We start from the raw sequence: 17,603 nt of genomic DNA, 5'->3' as shown, positions 1-17,603 counted from the left end.
TCCTTAGGAAACGGCACCAAAAAGCTGCTGGCAGGAAGAACAGAAGAGGAAAGCAGGATTTGGGTAGCAAGGAGAGGCCATCTGAAGCTCCTGGGTGAAATCCATTCTGCAGAGGGTGCCAGTGATGCCATCTCCTTTGCAAACTCCTCCTGTGTGGGGAAAAGCATCTGGGTCTCCCTCATCCTTGGGCTCACCAAAATTCTTAAGGTTTCTCTGTAGCGGGTTTCCCCATGAGAAAGGAGGTGCCAGCCCAGAGAAACTTCCTGCACCAGAGACACTTGCAGGGCCTCTTTATCATACAGACTGGACAATGTTTAATGACGACTGAGCTCGGGATGAGCTCTTCCTGCAGTGCAGGCATTTCTAGGGTCAATGCTCTGAGAGGATCCCCTGGCAAAAGCTCTTCCCATACATGGCTGTGACACATCCCACTCCGGATTTTCCTTTGCATGGCCACCCAACACAGCAACTGCAGCTGGAGGACAGCAATATGCATAATTCTCATGCAACGAAGGAGAAAGAGGATTGAGTTTGGCCGCAGAGCTCTTCCTCTACTCAAGAGATTTGTAAGGTTCATCACCACACAAAGCCACAGGTGGTCACCATGCTGTGGCTCTGACTGTAGCTCTTCTCACCTTTGGAGCTCTGCACGCTCTGTATCTTGTGTGGCTGTGTTGGTAGGTAATGAGGCTGGAATTGCTTTTGAAGGTTCCCCATATGTTGTGATTCTTCTACAGCCTGCATGCACTGTGGATGTGCTTGTGGGTGTTGAGATTAGACCTTCTTTTAAAGCTCTTCTTGCACTCAGGACACTGAAAAGGTCTCTCTCCTGTGTGGGTGCTCTGGTGGCATTTCAATTCAGAACTGCTTTTGAAGCTCTTCCCACACTCAGAGCACTTGTAGGGTTTTTCACCTGTGTGGATGCGGTGGTGTGACTTAAACGAAGAACTGCTTCTGAAGCTATTCTCACACTCAGGACATTTGTAAGGTCTCTCCCCTGTGTGGACGCGATGGTGCCTCTTTAAATTAGAAAGGCTTCTGAAGCTCTTCCCAAACTCAGAGCACTTGTAGGGTTTTTCACCTGTGTGGAAGCGCTGGTGCAACTTCAATTCAGAACTGCTTCTGAAGCTCTTCTCACACTCAGGACATTTGTAAGGTCGCTCCCCGGTGTGGATGCGCTGGTGCCTCTTTAAATCAGAACTCATTGTGAAGCTCTTCTCACAGTCAAAGCACTTGTAAGGTTTCTCACCTGTGTGGATGCGCTGGTGCCTCTTTAAATCAGAACTGATTGTGAAACTCTTCACACAGTCAGAGCACTTGTAGGGTCTCTCCCCTTTGTGGAAGTGCTTGTGCAGCGGGAATTCAGAACTCCTTCTGAAGCTCTTCCCACACTCAGGACACTGAAATGGCCTCTGGCCTGTGTGTCTGTTCTTGTGAAGCTTCAGTGCAGAACACCTCTTGAAGCTCTTCCCACAATCAGAGGACTTGTTTGGGGTCATTGATGAGTGTATGCACTGGTGGTTAACGATGCTGGAATCTTTTTCAAAGCTATTTCCACACTCAGAGCACTTGTAGGGTTTTTCACCTGTGTGGATGCGGTGGTGCGACTTAAACAAAGAACTGCTTCTGAAGCTCTTCTCACACTCAGGACATTTGTAAGGTCTCTCCCCTGTGTGGACGCGATGGTGCCTCTTTAAATTAGAAAGGCTTCTGAAGCTCTTCCCACACTCAGAGCACTTGTAGGGTTTTTCACCTGTGTGGATGCGATGGTGCGACTTCAATTCAGAACTGCTTCTGAAGCTCTTCTCACACTCAGGACATTTGTAAGGTCTCTCCCCGGTGTGGATGCGCTGGTGCCTCTTTAAATCAGAACTCATTGTGAAGCTCTTCCCACAGTCAAAGCACTTGTAGGGTTTTTCACCTGTGTGGATGCGCTGGTGCCTCTTTAAACCAGAGCTGATTGTGTAGCTCTTCCCACAGTCAGAGCACTTGTAGGGTCTCTCCCCTTTCTGGAAGTGCTTGTGCAGCGGGAATTCAGAACTCCTTCTGAAGTTCTTCCCACACTCATGATACTGAAATGGCCTCTGGCCTGTGTGTCTGTGCTTGAGAAGCTTCAGTGCAGAACACCTCTTGAAGCTCTTCCCACAATCAGAGGACTTGTTTGGGGTCATTGATGAGTGTATGCACTGGTGGTTAACGATGCTGGAATCTTTTTCAAAGCTATTTCCACACTCAGTGCATGCATTCTGCTTTTTCTGCTGGCTCACATTCTTGTTCCTGAGTTCTTCAGGCACTCTTTGACCTACGTTGAAGTCCAACGGGCTCCTCCCTGTCTTTCCCAGACCCTTTCCCAGTGGCTCCATGATCTGCTCACCCTGACCTTGCTCCAGGCCTCCTTGGACATCCCTTCTCATTTCTTCCACACAGACACCACCCCACCACCTTTCGGCCACACCACTTTCCTCCAGGTCCTCCAGCATATCTGCAATCCCAGTTCCTGCTGGATGACAGGAAATCCAGCAGTAGCACACAGTGCCCAAAATAAAAGCACAGACAGACATGGCTCTTCCAGACCCAACCTCCTCCTTCCCTCCACCACCTCACCTGGGCTGAGGTCTCCTGGCACGGCCTCAGGGCTACGCACATCTGGGATCCAGGGCTCTTCCCCTCCTTCAAGCAGGGAGATCACCATGGGTTTGGGAGCTGGAAGTGGAGCTTCAAAGAGAAAAACAGGTGAGATGAGAACAATTCCCTCATTCTGGCACAGTGCCTGTTCAACAGCTCCACTCTGTGTCCCCTCCCCAGGGAGAAATCTCACTTTGGGCCTGAATGACACTGGGCCCAAAGCTTCCTTTGGGGCAAACAGTCCTTTTACAACTCTGAAAACTCCGAAGGGATTTTTTCTTTAAAATGAACTTGAGAAGAGTTTGTTTATTTTCTGACAAATATCAATGACCAAGTCATCAAAATGTTTCTGGCAACTGAATGCAAAATCCTACATTGTAAAGGAGTAAGCAGGGAGTCATCTGTTAGCTGGAGCTGGTGACACCATGCAGCGCAACAACAGAAAGGCCTGGTTTTCTCCCTCCTGGCTGATGCCTGCTTGCCAGCTCTGACTCTGGGGCATTTATGAGTCTGCTGTGCATACTAATCCCTCCTGATACTCACGCTTCTCAGTATATCTTTTGTTGCTGTTATAGTTATTAATATGTAACATCATGGCAGTTATTGTAGGTCCGGCCTGCAGAGGCTCCTTCTGCACAGCCAAAGGTGCCCTAACGAGGAGGAAAGGCAGCAAAGCCCTCACCCAGCGAGGCCACACACTGGTACGTCTCCAGCATCACGTCCCGGTACAGCGCTCGCTGCGCAGGGTCCAGCAGCGCCCACTCCTCCCTGCTGAAATACACGGCCACCTCTGCAAAGCTCACGGGCTCCTGCAAGCAAAGAGGCTCCTTGCTGGGAACAGCCAAGGCCCAGGGAAGCAGCTCACACAGGACACAAACTCCCGTCCCAGATGCTTCTCTGGCCCCAGCAAACACACGCTGGCTGAGGCCACCTCCCTCTCCCCTGCATTCACATCCCCTCCGCCCCTCGGCTTCTCCTGCCTGCTTCCCCCAGCCCCACCTGAGATGGATGTGCTGAGGCCATCTGCTGCTCTCCTGCAGCTGAGATGATCACGGCTGGAAGGCAGAAGTTACACTGGAGCCTGCAGGGACAAGAGAAATGGCAGGAGAGCTGTGAAGGAACGCAGCAGTCCCTGTCCCAGCCCAGCCCTCCACAGCCCATCTGCAGGGCACTGCCTGGGGGATGGCACAGCAGGCCTTGCACAGGAACACAAGCAGCAACAGCACTGGTAACGCTCTGCCTACAGCTGATTACAAATCACAAAGCTGACTCAGACTGGGTGGCACAAAGAACTGACACCCGGTTCAACAGCTGTGGGTACATGGACTGTATGCCTAAAGACAATGCATAGCAAGGAGGCAGTCATCTTACCCCTAAACAGGGAGCAGCCCAAGTGCCCCTTGAGCTCTCCTACACAGCAAGGGCTGCACGACAGGATCTCCCCACAATCAGGGATGGCTGTCAAGGTCACTCCTGTACAGAGATCCCTTCCAGAGACGTTCTCAGCACCGTGCGCCCTTTGCACGAGGCAGCCTGGGCTGCACTTTACTGACGTGCTGCTCGGGTGCGTTCTCAAAGTGTGCTCCAGTCAGCACACACGCTCTCAGCTTTTCAGCTTCTATAACACAGCCCAGTGCTGGGGCTGGCACAGATGCTGGACGTGCTCAGGGCCCGCAGCTGTGCGCTGAAGGCATCTGCAGCTGCCGGGACAGCCTGAACAAAAGCCTTAGGAGGGGTTTGCACATCCTCAGGTGAGCCATCAGCCCAGCGCTAAGCGCACAAAATGTAACGCTGCAATGGCCGCTAGAGGCACATAGTGCCTGCTGGGTCCCGAGGGGAAACTGCGGGCTGCCATGGAAGGGAAAGGGGAGTGGAAATTCCCCCCTTGGAGGCTTCACGTTCAGACACTCAAAACGAAGCATGGGGAGTTTAAAGTTTCCATCAATACATGCGTCCAGAGCTGCATAGCGAGGTAATCTCATATCTCCCGTGGCCCACAGGGAGAAGCGCAGCCCCAAGCCGGGCTGCAATACGCCTGGGAACCGCTGCTCGCCTCGTTGCAGCCCGTCTGGCCCAGCAAACCCGCTGAACTGGGCAGGAGCTGGAGCCGGGACTGGGCTCCCACCTGGGCTACAGCAGTGCCGGTGCCGCCCCACCCGCTGTCGCTCCCCGCTCGTATCCCGCTGCTGCTGGCAGGGGGCAGGAAGCGTGCGCTCCTCTGCACGAGACGCGAAGGGCTCCTACCTTGGGTGCGGAGCAGGCTGCTCCCGCCTCTGGTGCGGGCAAGCAGGCTCCTGGGAGTCGCGGAGAGCAGAGGGTGCCGAGTGTCCTCAGCCCGGAGCTGGCCGCAGCACGGCCTCGCTGCTCCTCCTGCCACCGCCGTGCTGCCCGGACGGTTTCCAGCCAGGCTCTGGCCGCTTCGGCACAGCCTCAGGTGCAGGCAGCAATTCCCACAGCGAGCACGCCCTGAGCCGGCTGCCAGGCCTTGGGCAGTTTCACAGCTCCTTCTCATGGCACATCTGCACCCGGGGGAGGGGGGTTGCGTTTTGTTACGCTAATGAAGCATCCCTTTCTGCTGGGTCTCTTTGCTTCCTTTGGTTAAGCTCTGTGCTATACAAGGGCCAGCTCTGCTCTTCGCTGCTGTAGATCTACAGATTTTAAGGTCACCCAGAAAGAACTGCCCTCGGGTTAACCGGGGGTTTGTGTCTGAGGAAGAGTGCTTCCTGTTCTGTTGCATTTTCTGTGGGGCAAAAGTGGGCTCCTAGTTTCATTTGGCAATGTTTAACCTCTACGCATCTTGAAGGGTGAAGGAGCGAGGGTGCTCCCCTTGAGGGTGGATCCATAGCTGGAGGTTCGGTCATGGCGATCCTTGTAGGAGGACAACCCTTGGGAGCAGGGTCCCACTTGAGGTGGTATCTGGAGAATTCCAAGAACCTCACAGGTGAAATCTTGCAGGAGTGAGGCTATAATGTGTTCGGGAATGTAAGCTTTGAAATACTTTGGAGAAATCATCACAACAGAAATGTATCAGGGGCATTTGCAGTTAGCTGCCAGGAAGGGGCCTGGCAGGATCATGTAACGAGTAATTGCCCAAACTATTTCTTCATTGTGGTTATCTTTGTGATTGTTAAGTGTTTCTGTTATAAAATGATTGCTTGTGGAATTCCACATACAATACAAGTGCTCTTGTTGCTGGGGACATTGGCTATAGCTCTTGCCCAGGGAGTTCCCGTGCCCTGGGGAAGTAAGCAGAGTCCATTACCCAGCAAGGGAGACTTCATAAGCGGCTGCTGTGTGGTGTGAATGCTGACTATTGGATGCAAGGTGTGAGTGGTGTGAATGTGGGAATCGAGTCTAATTGGCTGTTTGTTTAACCCCGTATTTGTTATCAGAGGCTTGACCTGTAGTAGTGTCCAGGGATTACAGTGGAATAGAGGAAAGTGGCATTTCAGTTGGTGCTGTAGACTGGGCTTTAAAGAGGAATATGCATTTGGTCACACTAACGTTCTAGCTATAAGGTGTGGACTTTGAGGAACAATAAGGAATCAATGAAATTGAGTATGGGGGAGCAGGGGAAAGGAAGTTCCCAGTCAAATTCCACTTCAGATACTGCTGGGGAGCCTGGGGGCGCTGTGAGCAAGACAACTTTAATAAAAAATTGTGATCGATGGTGTTTGGAAGGTGATGACCATTTAGCAGTTAATCTTGTTTGTGCCAAGGCAGGAGATGAGACGCTGGAAGCTAACATCCTTCATCTGCAGAGACCTGGGAAACTGGATATCCGAGTATCCCAGTGCAAAATGAGGTTTACTTTCTTAAGCCTTTACAACTCAGTATAGGTAAACAGGTGGGGATACACAAATGTTTGTAGGTGCCAAATTCACCAAAGCCTTTACTAGGGCAAGATTTACTAGAACAAGTGGAAGCCACAATCTTTTGGTTTTCTCCGTCCCTGTCTGCTGAATTTGTTCACATCTCCCAAAGTCTTTTGCTAATCAGATCGAGAATGTCTGTATTTTCTTCTGGTGAATTACAGATTAAGGAAGCAAAATGCAGGACCTGGATAACCTAGTCGACGGGGCTTGGAGAGTATTCACAAAGAAGAGGACACAGGGGTGCAGACTTTGGTCCCAGATGGTAAGAGTTTAAACTGAGGGTAAAGCAAGTTATTCAAGATAAGACCAAATCTTGATAGAGTTCTTAGGAGAGCATGTGGGAGAAGGAGGATGGATTAGGATTCAGAACAAAATAATAGTTCTCGCCACGTAATTATGGGCCATAATCATGGCTGAGCACAGGAAAACACATTGGGAAACCGAGACCCTGTATAAATACTTGAGGCATCGGACTGTGGCTTGAGATTTATACACCACTACTAAGCAGGTAACAGAGCAATGTGAGATTTGTTTACAGAACAGTCCTAGAACAGGCCCCAGGGTTCCAAGGGACAAATAGGGAAGGGAATTTGTTCTGGGCAACAATGGTGAATTGATTTCTCTGAACTCCCAAGAGAAGGGGGTATAGGTATACGTTGGTATTAACAGACACCTTTTCAGGTTGGCCAGAGGCTTTTCCCTTGCAGGACCAACAAGGTGCAGGAAGTAACTAAAGTGTTGTTACAAGAGACAATTCCAAGATTTGGGGTTCCAGAGCATCATCTGTAGCGATCAAGGTGAAAGAGCAAGCATGGTGGAGCTACACGTGAGTTAAGAAGACATCTCAGCCCCAGTGCACTGTTAAGAAGACCGGACCACTGGAGCTAAGGATTGAGAGACAATATGTTTAGAATGTGTTCTATGGGTTGCATGTGTTACATAAGACTTGCTTCAGCCTGGTGTGAAAATACCTATTTAAACATCACTAAAGGAACAGTGACTGCTAAGTGACGGGGGTGTTCTGGTAACGGGGGATGCTGAGAAGGCGGAGATACTGAATGCCTTCTTTGCTTCTGTCTTCAGTGGAAAAGCTCCCCCTCGGGAATCTGAGACCCTGGAGATTAGTGAGAGGATCTGGGGAATGGGAGACCCCCCTTCTGTCAGGGAAGAGGTGGTCCGGGAGCGCCTAGGCAACATCAATGTTCAGAAATCCATGGGACCCGATGGGATTCATCCACGGGTGCTGAAGGAGCTGGCAGAGGTGATTGCTGAACCGCTTTCTGTCATCTTTGAGAAGTCTTGGAAGACGGGGAAGGTGCCTGAAGACTGGAAGATAGCCAACGTCACCCCGGTCTTCAAAAAAGGCAAGAAGGAAGACCCAGGCAATTATAGGCCAGTCAGCCTCACCTCTGTCCCTGGAAAGGTGATGGAACAGCTTGTACTGGATGTCATCTCCAGACAACTGGAAGAAGAGGAGGTTATCAGGAGTAGTCAGCACGGGTTCACAAGGGGGAGGTCGTGCTTGACCAACCTGGTAGCCTTCTATGATGTTGTCTCTGGCTGGGTGGATAGGGGGAGTGCAGTGGATGTAGTCTACCTTGATTTCAGCAAGGCATTTGATACTGTCCCCCATGACGTCCTTATAACAAAGCTGAGGAAGTGTGGGATAGATGAGTGGACAGTGAGGTGGGTTGAGAACTGGCTGACTGGCAGAGCGCAGAGGGTCGTTGTTGGTGGTGCAGAGTCCGGTTGGAGGCCTGTAACTAGTGGTGTTCCTCAGGGGTCTGTGCTGGGTCCGGTCTTGTTCAACATCTTCATCAATGACCTTGATGAGGGGATAATGGCCACCCTCAGCAAGTTTGCCGATGATACGAAGTTGGGAGGATTGGCTGACACGCCTGAAGGCTGTGCTGCCATTCAGCAAGACCTGGATAGGCTGGAGAGCTGGGCAGAAAGAAACCGGATGAGGTTTAACAGAAGCAAGTGTAGAGTCTTGCATCTGGGGAGGAATAATTGCATGCACCAGTACAGGTTGGGGGACGAGCTGCTGGAGGGGAGCTCTGCGGAAAGGGACCTGGGTGTCCTGGTGGACGACAGGTTGGCCATGAGCCAGCAGTGTGCCCTTGTGGCCAAAAAGGCCAATGGCTTACTGGGGTGCATTTCCAAGAGCGTGGCCAGCAGGTCAAAGGAGGTGATCCTCCCCCTCTACTCTGCCCTGGTAAGACCTCATCTGGAGTACTGCGTCCAGTTCCGGGCTCCCCAGTACAAAAAAGACAGGGATCTCTTGGAAAGAGTCCAGCGGAGGGCCACGAAGATGGTGAAGGGCCTGGAGCATCTCTGCTATGAGGAAAGCCTGAGTGAACTGGGTCTGTTCAGCCTTGAGAAAAGGAGACTGAGAGGGGACCTGATCCAGGTCTATAAATATCTAAGGTGTGGGGGGCAGAATGGCGAGGCCGGACTCTTTTCAGTGGTGAGTGGAGACAGGACAAGGGGAAACGGCCAGAAACTGGAGCATAGGAAGTTCCGCACAAACATGCGCAAGAACTTCTTTACAGTGAGGGTGATGGAGCACTGGAACAGGCTGCCCAGGGAGGTGGTGGAGTCTCCTTCTCTGGAGACGTTCAAGACCTGCCTGGATGCCTACCTGTGCTACCTGGTGTAGGGAACCTGCTTTGGCAGGGGGGTTGGACTCGATGATCTCTGGAGGTCCCTTCCAACCCCTACAATTCTGTGATTCTGTGATTCTGTGAACAGTGGTTAGCCTAAAGCTCCCTGATTGCAGGAATATGTACAGCCTTCCCAAGAGATGGAGGAATGGAAATCCCTCAGTGTGGGACTCCCTCCACCATTTGGACACCATGGGGTGGAGCAGGAAGTAGGCATAGGTGTGCAAATAAAATCAGAACATTAGGAAAAAGGACCTAAATTCAGTGTACAGCTATAGGCAGGCCTCAATGTAAGACCCTTCCAGAGAACTGGAAGGACATTATGTAGGAGGATACTTAGTGCTGCAATGGAACAGCTGTTCCCCCAGGGATGCTGAGAAGCTCTTGGAAAAGGGTGAAGCAGGGGATAACCCCCTTATAGACAGGCCCTCTGAGCTCCATAGTTTTATTTGGTGGTTTATTCCTAGTCCAGGAGTAAGTGAATCAGAAAAGGCAATTGTCAGTATATCAGCTACACTGGAGAACATCAAGAACTCAACTGTGGATTGCAGACAGAGGTGTCGTCTATTAGTCAAGTAGTATTGCAGAATGGAATGGCTCTTGATCTCCTCTTGGCCAAAGAAGGAGGGGTGTGGGCTAGAATTAATCAAAACTGACACAACTCAATAAAAGACACAGATGTGCACACTAAACAGTGGGAACAAATTCAAGTCATCTACCAATTTACTTTGGATAATACTTTGGATTTACAGAGCTGTGGAGCAGATTAACCGGTTGGTTAGCGAGCTTTGCCTGGCTAAAGCCACTCTCTCTTCAAGGCTTGCGCAGTCTTACTCTTTCTTGGAATATTCCTATGCGTTGTTACGTTGTTTCTTGAGTATGTTTAATGGAAGCAGCATAAGCTGCGCCAAAAGATGGAAAGCGGGGCGTGTTTTCCATAAATCCCCAGGAGAGAATGGCATCACCTAGCGACGTGACGCTTGCCAGATTATAGAAAAGGGGGGAATTGATGTGGAACATATTTCTGTAGAATTGTTTAGGAATTGTGTACTGGGTAAGGAGGTGTAGAGCAATCAAAGGTGAAACCGAGGCTTCAGGGAGGGATGTCAGAGCAGGGGGTTGAGTCACCCCTCCTAGCAGGGGTCTGGAGAAGGGGGAGGTGAGCCGAGGAATGCATCCCTCTCACACTGCTCCAGGCACTCGTGCTCACTTACTGGTTCCTTGCTGTGCCACTACAGCAAGGAATAAGAGCTGCAAATCACAATAACTCAGCAATTGGGGTGGAGAATATTATAATAACTTCTTGGAAAAAATGAAAAGCCTTGAGTAGGACAGAAGTGAGAACACTTGGCAGAATCTGGTGAACCAACTCCCAGACTAGACTAAGGTGGGCTTCTTTGTTAGCTTGCTTGTTTGCTTTTGTTTTCTTTTGTTTTTCTTTTTTGTTCTCAAGAGCAGGATGTGTTGACCCTCTCTGCCATAGGGATACCAGCCGTTTTATTACAAAATGATCGCTTTCTGGAAAGCTTTGATGTGAGCGGGGGAAATATTTTTGGTCATGTGTACAGCTGGGTTATCAGCAGAAAGGAAAGAGATGTGGCTGTGATCACAGCAAAGTTCAGAGGAACATCCCCTGCAGAAAGATGCATAGAGTTTAAACATTCACAGAATCACAGAATCACAGAATTGTAGGGGTTGGAAGGGACCTCTAGAGATCATCGTGTCCAAGTGAAACTTGGAGCCCACTTTTGCCCCACAGAAAATGCAATAGAACAGGAAACAGCCTTTCCTGACACAAACCCCCAGTTACCCCAAGGGCTGTTCCTTCTGGGTGGCCTTGAAGTCTGTAGATCCACAGCAGCAAGCAGCAGAGCCGGCCCTCGTACAGCAGAGAGCTTAACCATACTCATGCCTTGCAGGGAAGACCGAATTGAGAAAGCAGGATAGGAAGTTGTTCGCAATAGCACTCGCTTGCTCAGTGAGTAGAAACGTGACATCAGTGCCATGGGCAGCGCTCAGTGAGGAAGTGACCCAGCTGCAGGGAGATGCTGCCCTCGAGAGCAGGGCAGCCGGAGATTGCCTCTTGCTGGGAGCTGCTCACGGGTGAGAGGAGTTAAAGGAACGGCAGGGCAGCAACGTGGGGACCTGTGACCACAAGGATGTGCGAATGTCCCCAGCAAAGGAAGAAAAGAGACCCAGCAGAGAGAAACGCTTCATTAGCGTAACAAAGCACATGGAATCATAGAATCATCTTAGAATCACAAGGTTGGAAAGGACCTACAAGATCATCCAGTCCAACCTTCTCCTCATCACCATTCTAACCACAAGCCCTAAACCACATCACGCAGCTCGTCATCCAGACACCTCTTGAACACTGCCAGGGACGGCGACTCCACCACCTCCCTGGGCAGCCATTCCACTGCCTGACCTCTCTGTGAGAGAAATAGTTCTTCCTCATGTCTAATCTAAACCTCCTCTGATACAACTTGCAGCCATTACCCTGTGTCCTGCTCGTTGCCTGGGAGAAGAGGCCACATCCCCCTCCTCCACAGCCTCCCTTCAGGAAGTTGTACAGTGCAGTGAGGTCTCCCCTGAGCCTCCTCTTCTCCAGGCTAAACAATTTGAGCTCCCTCAGCTGCTCCTCATAAGACTTGTGCTCCAGACCCCTCACCAGTTTCGTTGCCCTTCTCTGGACACGCTCCAGCTCAACATCTTTCCTGTAGTGAGGAGCCCAAAACTGAACACAGTACTTGAGGTGCGGCCTCACAAGTGCTGAGTAGAGGGGGATGATCACCTCCCTGCTCCTGCTGGCTATTTCCATTCCACTATTTCTAATGCAGGCCAGGATGCTGTTGGCTCTCTTGGCCACCTGGGCACACTGTCGGCTCAGGTTCAGCTGAACATCAACCAACACTCCCAGGTCTCCCTCTCTTCTTCACAGTCATCCAGCCACTTGTCCCCAAGCCTATATGGGTTATGGGGTTATGGTGCATAGGGTTATTGTACCCAAAGTGCAGGACTCGACACTTGGCCTTGGTGAACATCATCCCATTTGCCTCAGCCCAGCGATCCAGCCTATCTAAATTCCTCTGAAGGGCCTCCCTACCCTCAGGGAGATCCACACCACCTCCCAGCTTGGTGTCATCTGCAAACTTACTGAGGGTGCACTCAATCCTCTCATCTAGGTCATCAATAAAGATATTAAACAGGATGGGCCCCAGTACCGACCCCTGGGGACCACCACTTGAAACGGGTCGCCAGCTGGATTTCACTCATTCACCACTACCCACTTGCACGGCCCTCCAGCCAGTTCCTTACCCAAAGAAGTGTAAACCTGTTCAGACCATGGGCAGCCAGTTTCCCCACAAGAAGCCTGCGAGAGACCGTGTCAAAGGCTTTGCTGAAGTCTAGGTTGACTACATCAACAGCCCTTCCCTCATCTACCAGACTACTCACCCAGTCATAGAAGGAGATGAGGTTGGTCAAGCATGACCTGCCTTTCACGAACCCGTGCTGGCTGGGCCTGATCCCCTGGACACTGCGCACATGCCATGTAATCTCATCCAAGATGATTTACTCCATTACTTTCCCTGGTACCGAGGTCAGGCTCACAGGCCTTTAGCTCCCCAGATCCTCCTCACGGCCCTTCTTGAAGATGGGAGTCACATCAGCATGCCTCCAATCCTCTGGGCCCTCAGCAGTTAACCAGGAGCATTGATAGATGGCCGAGAGGGGCTCGACAATCACCCCTGCCAGCTCCCTCAGCACCCGAGGGTGCAGCCCATCCAGTCCCATGGACTTGTGACAGTCCAGATGGAGGAGAAACTCTCTGACTATCTCCACCGGAATTGCTGGGGGCAAATTCTGAGCTGCGTCCCAGACTTCCAGATCAGGGCATAAAAAGCCCAGAGGATGACTGATCTGGCTGTTAAAGGCAATTGTAAAGAAGGCATTGAGGACCTCAGCCCTTTCTTTGTCCTCAGTGGCCACATTCCGTGCTGCATCAAGTATAGGATGAGAATTATCTTTGGTTTTTCTTTTGCCATTAATATATTTAGAAAAAGATTTTTTATTGTCTTTTACTGCAGTGGCGAACCTGAGCTCAAGTTGGGCTTTTGCCTTCCTAAATTCCTTCCTGCAAGCCTTAGCTGCTTCTTTGTTATCTCCCCAAGCAGCCTGTCCCTTCTTCCAGAGGACGTAGACTCTCTTTTTCTCCCTGAGTCTCAGCAGTAACTCCCGGCTCATCCACACCGCTCGTCTTCCCCTTCGGCTCGCCTTACGGCACTCAGCACAGCCTGGTCCAGCACCTTTAAGGTTTCCTTCTTGAGGAGCATCCAGGCTTCCTGGGCCCCTTTACCCATGAGAAACGACTCCCAAGGGACCCGTGCTACAAGCGCCCTGAACAGGTCAAAGTCCGCCCTCTGGCAGTTCAAGAAGGCAGTTTTGCTGGTCACTCTGTTGACATCCCCAAGAATGGAGAATTCTACAATTCTGTGGTCACTCTGCCCAAGACAGTCCCCAGCCTTCACTTCTGCCACCAGTCCTTCTCTGTTAGAGAAGACCAAGTCCAGAAGGGCACCGCCCCTGGTAGGCTCTCCTACCAGTTGCTTAGGAAGCAATCTTCCATACAGTCTAGAAACCTCCTGGACTGCTTCCTCTGTGCTATATTATATTTCCAACATATATCAGGGAAGTTGAAGTCTCCCATCAGAACAAGTGCTGGTGATCCCGTGACTTCCACGAGCTGCTCATAGAATGCCTCATCCAACTCTTCGTCCTGATTAGGTGGTCCAGAACAGACCCCCACCAAGATGCCGCCCCTACAGGCCTTCCCCCCGATCCTTATCCATACACACTCCACTCTATCACTACCAACCCCAAGCTCTTCAACCTCGAAACAGTCTTTAACATCAAGGGCCACACCACCACCCTTCTTTCCTCATCCATCTCTTCTGAAGAGCTTGTAGCTATCTATCACAGCACTCCAGTCATGGGAGTGGTCCCACCATGTTTCAGAAATAGCAACAAGGTCATAATTAGCCTGACTCACAATTGCTTCCAACTCTTCCTTCTTGTTGCTCATGCTGCGCCCATGGGTATAGACACATTTCAGACGAGTCATCTGCCACACCCCAGCTCAAGCATCGTTCCCCTAGGCTCATCTCTTGAGAGGCCTGTTTTGTCCCCTTCCCCCTTCATAGCTATTTGAAAGCTCTTTCAATAAGCCCTGCTACTTCATGCGCTAGTATTCGTTGTCCCCTTTCAGATAGGTGGGTTCCATGGACAGACGACAAGCCAGGGGCCGAGTAAACTGCCCCACGATCAAAGAATCAAAAATTTCTGGCTCGACACCAGCCTCTGAGCCAATTATTCATCGCCTGTGCTTTCCAATCCCGCTCACAGTCCCTCACTGCCCCTGAAGGTATTGAGCAGAAGATCACTCGAGCTCCTGCTCCTTGAACTAAACGCCCTAAACCCACACCTCATACAGAAGAAGTCCCTGCCACTCCCCCGGGCAGAAGTAGGCTCAGGCACTCCTTGCAGCCAGAGGCCTGAACAGCATTTCTCAGCAAGCTTTCCATCTGGGTTGCCACAGTCTTCTTAGAATGAGACCACTGTCTAGTGGAGACCATGTTTCAGTCTTGGGCCTTAGGGACTGCCAAGGAAAGCCAGTCTCCTGAGCAAGTATGGACCAGAGCTTACAATTCACACCACTGCACCACCTCCCACACACAGATGTAGCACCCTATGGGAAGCGTGGGCTGTGCTCACTCACTGAACCTCCCCTTTCTCAGTGAGCACAAACAATGATTTCTCACCTGATGCAACTCATGGGTGGAAGCTAGCTATCAGGTGTGAAGGTGAGGACAGGTATTTAAACCATGCTGCTAAAATGGCAGCTCCACCCCTGGTGACTCAGGAGCCTGCCCACAAGCTGCTGGCACCAAGCACAAGCGCATTCCTGATGCTAGCCTCAAAGAAGCCTTAAAAAAGCCTTTAAAAAATAAAAGCGTTAAAAAGAGATTTTTGGTTGTCCTTTCTTTAAACCAATAGCCAATTAGACTCGATTCCCACATTCACACCACTCACACCTTGCATCCAATAGTCAGCATTCACACCACACAGCAGCCGCTTATGAAGTCTCCCTTGCTGGGTAATGGACTCTGCTTACTTCCCCAGGGCACGGGAATACCAAATTCCCTGGGCAAGAGCTATAACCAATGTCCCCAGCAACAAGAGCACTTGTATTGTATGTGGAATTCCACAAGCAATCATTTTATAACAGAAACACTTAACAATCACAAAGATGACAACAATGAAAAACCAGTTTGGACATTTACTTGTCACATGATCCTAGCAGGCCCCTTCCTGGCAGCTAACTGCAAATGCCCCTGATACATTTCTGTTGTGATGATTTCTCCAAAGTATTTCAAAGCTTACATTCCCGAGCACATTATAGCCTCACTCCTGCAAGATTTCAACCGTGAGGTTCTTGGAATTCTCCAGTTACCACCTCAAGTGGGACCCTGCTCCCAAGGGTTGTCCTCCCACAAGGATCGCCATGACCGAACCTCCAGCTATGGATCCACCCTCAAGGGGAGCACACTCACTCTTCACCCTTCAAGATGCGTAGAGGTTAAACATTGCCAAATGAAACTAGGAGCCCACTTTTGCCCCACAGAAAATGCAACAGAACAGGAAGCACTCTTCCCCAGACACAAACCCCCGGTTAACCCGAGGGCAGTTCTTTTTGGGTGACCTTAAAATCTGTAGATCTACAGCAGCGAAGAGCAGAGCTGGCCCTTGTAGAGCTTAACCAAAGGAACCAAGGAGACCCAGCAGAAAGGGATGCTTCATTAGCGTAACAAAACGCAGCCCACATACCTCGCTCCCTCCCCCGGGTGCAGATGTGCCATGAGAAGGAGCTGTGAAACTGCCCAAGGCCCGGCAGCCGGCTCGGGGCGTGCTCGCTGTGGGAATTGCTGCCTGGACCTGAGGCTGTGCCGAAGCGGCCAGAGCCTGGCTGGAAGCCATCCGGGCAGCACGGCGGTGGCAGGAGGAGCAGCGAGGCCGTGCTGCGGCCAGCTCCGGGCTGAGGGCACTCGGCATCCTCTGCTCTCCGCGACTCCCAGGAGCCCGGTTGCCCGCACCAGAGGCGGGAGCAGCCTGCTCCGCACCCAAGGTAGGAGCCCTTCGCGGCTCGTGCAGAGCAGCTGCAGGCATTTTTCTCTTCATATTGAACCCCATTTCGAAGCAGGGACTGGGGAGGGCTGCAGCACTTCTTGAGGACTAGTAGATGACCTGCAGCTTTGGGAGGTCAAGAACAAATCGGGTTCTTTTTAAATCAGGGGACAGACTTCTTATCGTCAAGCGGTATTAATACTAATTAGATTTTCTTCCGTAGTAGTTGTTGTTTGGTTGCTTGTATCCCTTACTCTCGTTGATCTGTGTGCTTTTTTATACCCATCCCCTCACGCTGTGTGGGACTGTCTGCGAGCTGCAGGAAGTTCTCCCTCCCCTGGCGAGCAGCACCACGAGGGGACGGGAGCAGCGGTTCCCAGGCGTGTTGCTGCCGGGCTTGGGCTCCGAGGGGCACGGGAAGGGGTTGGAGCTGGGACAGCGAGGAAGTGAGCAGAGGAGCTCAGCGCGCTCTGCTGCCCAGTCGGTTCTCTGTAACACAGCCCAGCTGGGACTGCGTTTCTCCCTGTGGGCCGCGGGAGACACGAGATGACCTCGCTCTGCTCCTCTGCACGCATGGATTGATTGATGGAAGCTTTCAACTCCCCGATGCCTCCTTTTGACTGTCTGAATGCAAAGCCTCCAAGGGGGGAATTTTCATTCCCCCGCCCACGGCAGCCTGCAGTTTCCTCCCCCTGGTGGGAGAGGAGGGAAATTTAGCCGCCGAGGCATTCTTGGTGCAATGGAGGAACTGGGCTTGTTTGACGAGGAGAAGGGAAGGCTCCGGGGAGACCACATCGTGGCCTTCCAGGACGTGAAAGAAAAGCATAAACTAGTTGTGGAACGGTTTTTTACGAGCACTTATGGTAATGGTACAAGGAGGAATGGTTTTAAATTGAGACAAGGGAGATTTAGGTTAGATATTCAGAAGATGTTTTGCAGTCAGAGAGTGGTGACACACTGCACGATGTTGCCCAGGGAGGTCTTGGATGTCCTATCCCTGGATGCATTCGAGGCCAGGCTGGATGTAGCTCAGGGCAGCCTGGTGTGGTGGATGGTGACCCTGCGCATAGCAGGAGGGTAGAAACTAGATGGTCATTGAGGACCTTTTCAACCCAGGCCATTCTATGATTTTGTGAATACCTTGAGATCTTCACTGTAGCACATCACCTTAGAGAAGCTCACAAAGCTCCAAATGAGCCCTGGGTCTCTTACAGAAGACCTGTGTCAGCAAGGTGTCTTGACATGAAGCTGAGTG

At 51.2% G+C, this 17,603-nt stretch overlaps 4 protein-coding genes across 11 annotated transcripts in view; 2 read left to right on the top strand and 2 right to left on the bottom strand.

Annotated features, from left to right (window-relative positions):
* The window catches only part of LOC125686095 (zinc finger protein 501-like), a 239,099-nt gene that overhangs the window by 9,091 nt on the left and 212,405 nt on the right, over positions 1–17,603 (top strand). The window lies entirely within an intron of this gene.
* Positions 1–17,603, bottom strand: part of LOC125686098 (zinc finger protein 485-like) — a 322,586-nt gene that overhangs the window by 104,526 nt on the left and 200,457 nt on the right. The gene's annotated exons all lie outside the window — the stretch shown is intronic.
* Positions 1–17,603, top strand: part of LOC125686093 (zinc finger protein 420-like) — a 62,873-nt gene that overhangs the window by 41,421 nt on the left and 3,849 nt on the right. The window lies entirely within an intron of this gene.
* The window catches only part of LOC125686094 (zinc finger protein 501-like), a 474,399-nt gene continuing 457,037 nt past the window's right edge, over positions 242–17,603 (bottom strand). The window contains exons 5-6 of one of the 2 annotated variants that reach the window (XM_048929729.1): positions 1,082–2,500; positions 242–913 (exon numbers count right to left, since the gene is read on the bottom strand). In XM_048929729.1, the coding sequence (XP_048785686.1) occupies positions 732–913; positions 1,082–2,500 (1,601 nt within the window). In that variant the 3' untranslated portion in view covers positions 242–731. Of the gene's footprint in view, positions 2,501–17,603 lie in introns of both variants that reach the window. The other variant, XM_048929728.1, reaches the window with a different exon arrangement.

Source organism: Lagopus muta, chromosome 31, assembly GCF_023343835.1.
Source record: "Lagopus muta isolate bLagMut1 chromosome 31, bLagMut1 primary, whole genome shotgun sequence".
NCBI classification, from domain to species: Eukaryota; Metazoa; Chordata; class Aves; order Galliformes; family Phasianidae; genus Lagopus; species Lagopus muta.
This window is presented reverse-complemented; position numbering and strand designations above follow the sequence as displayed.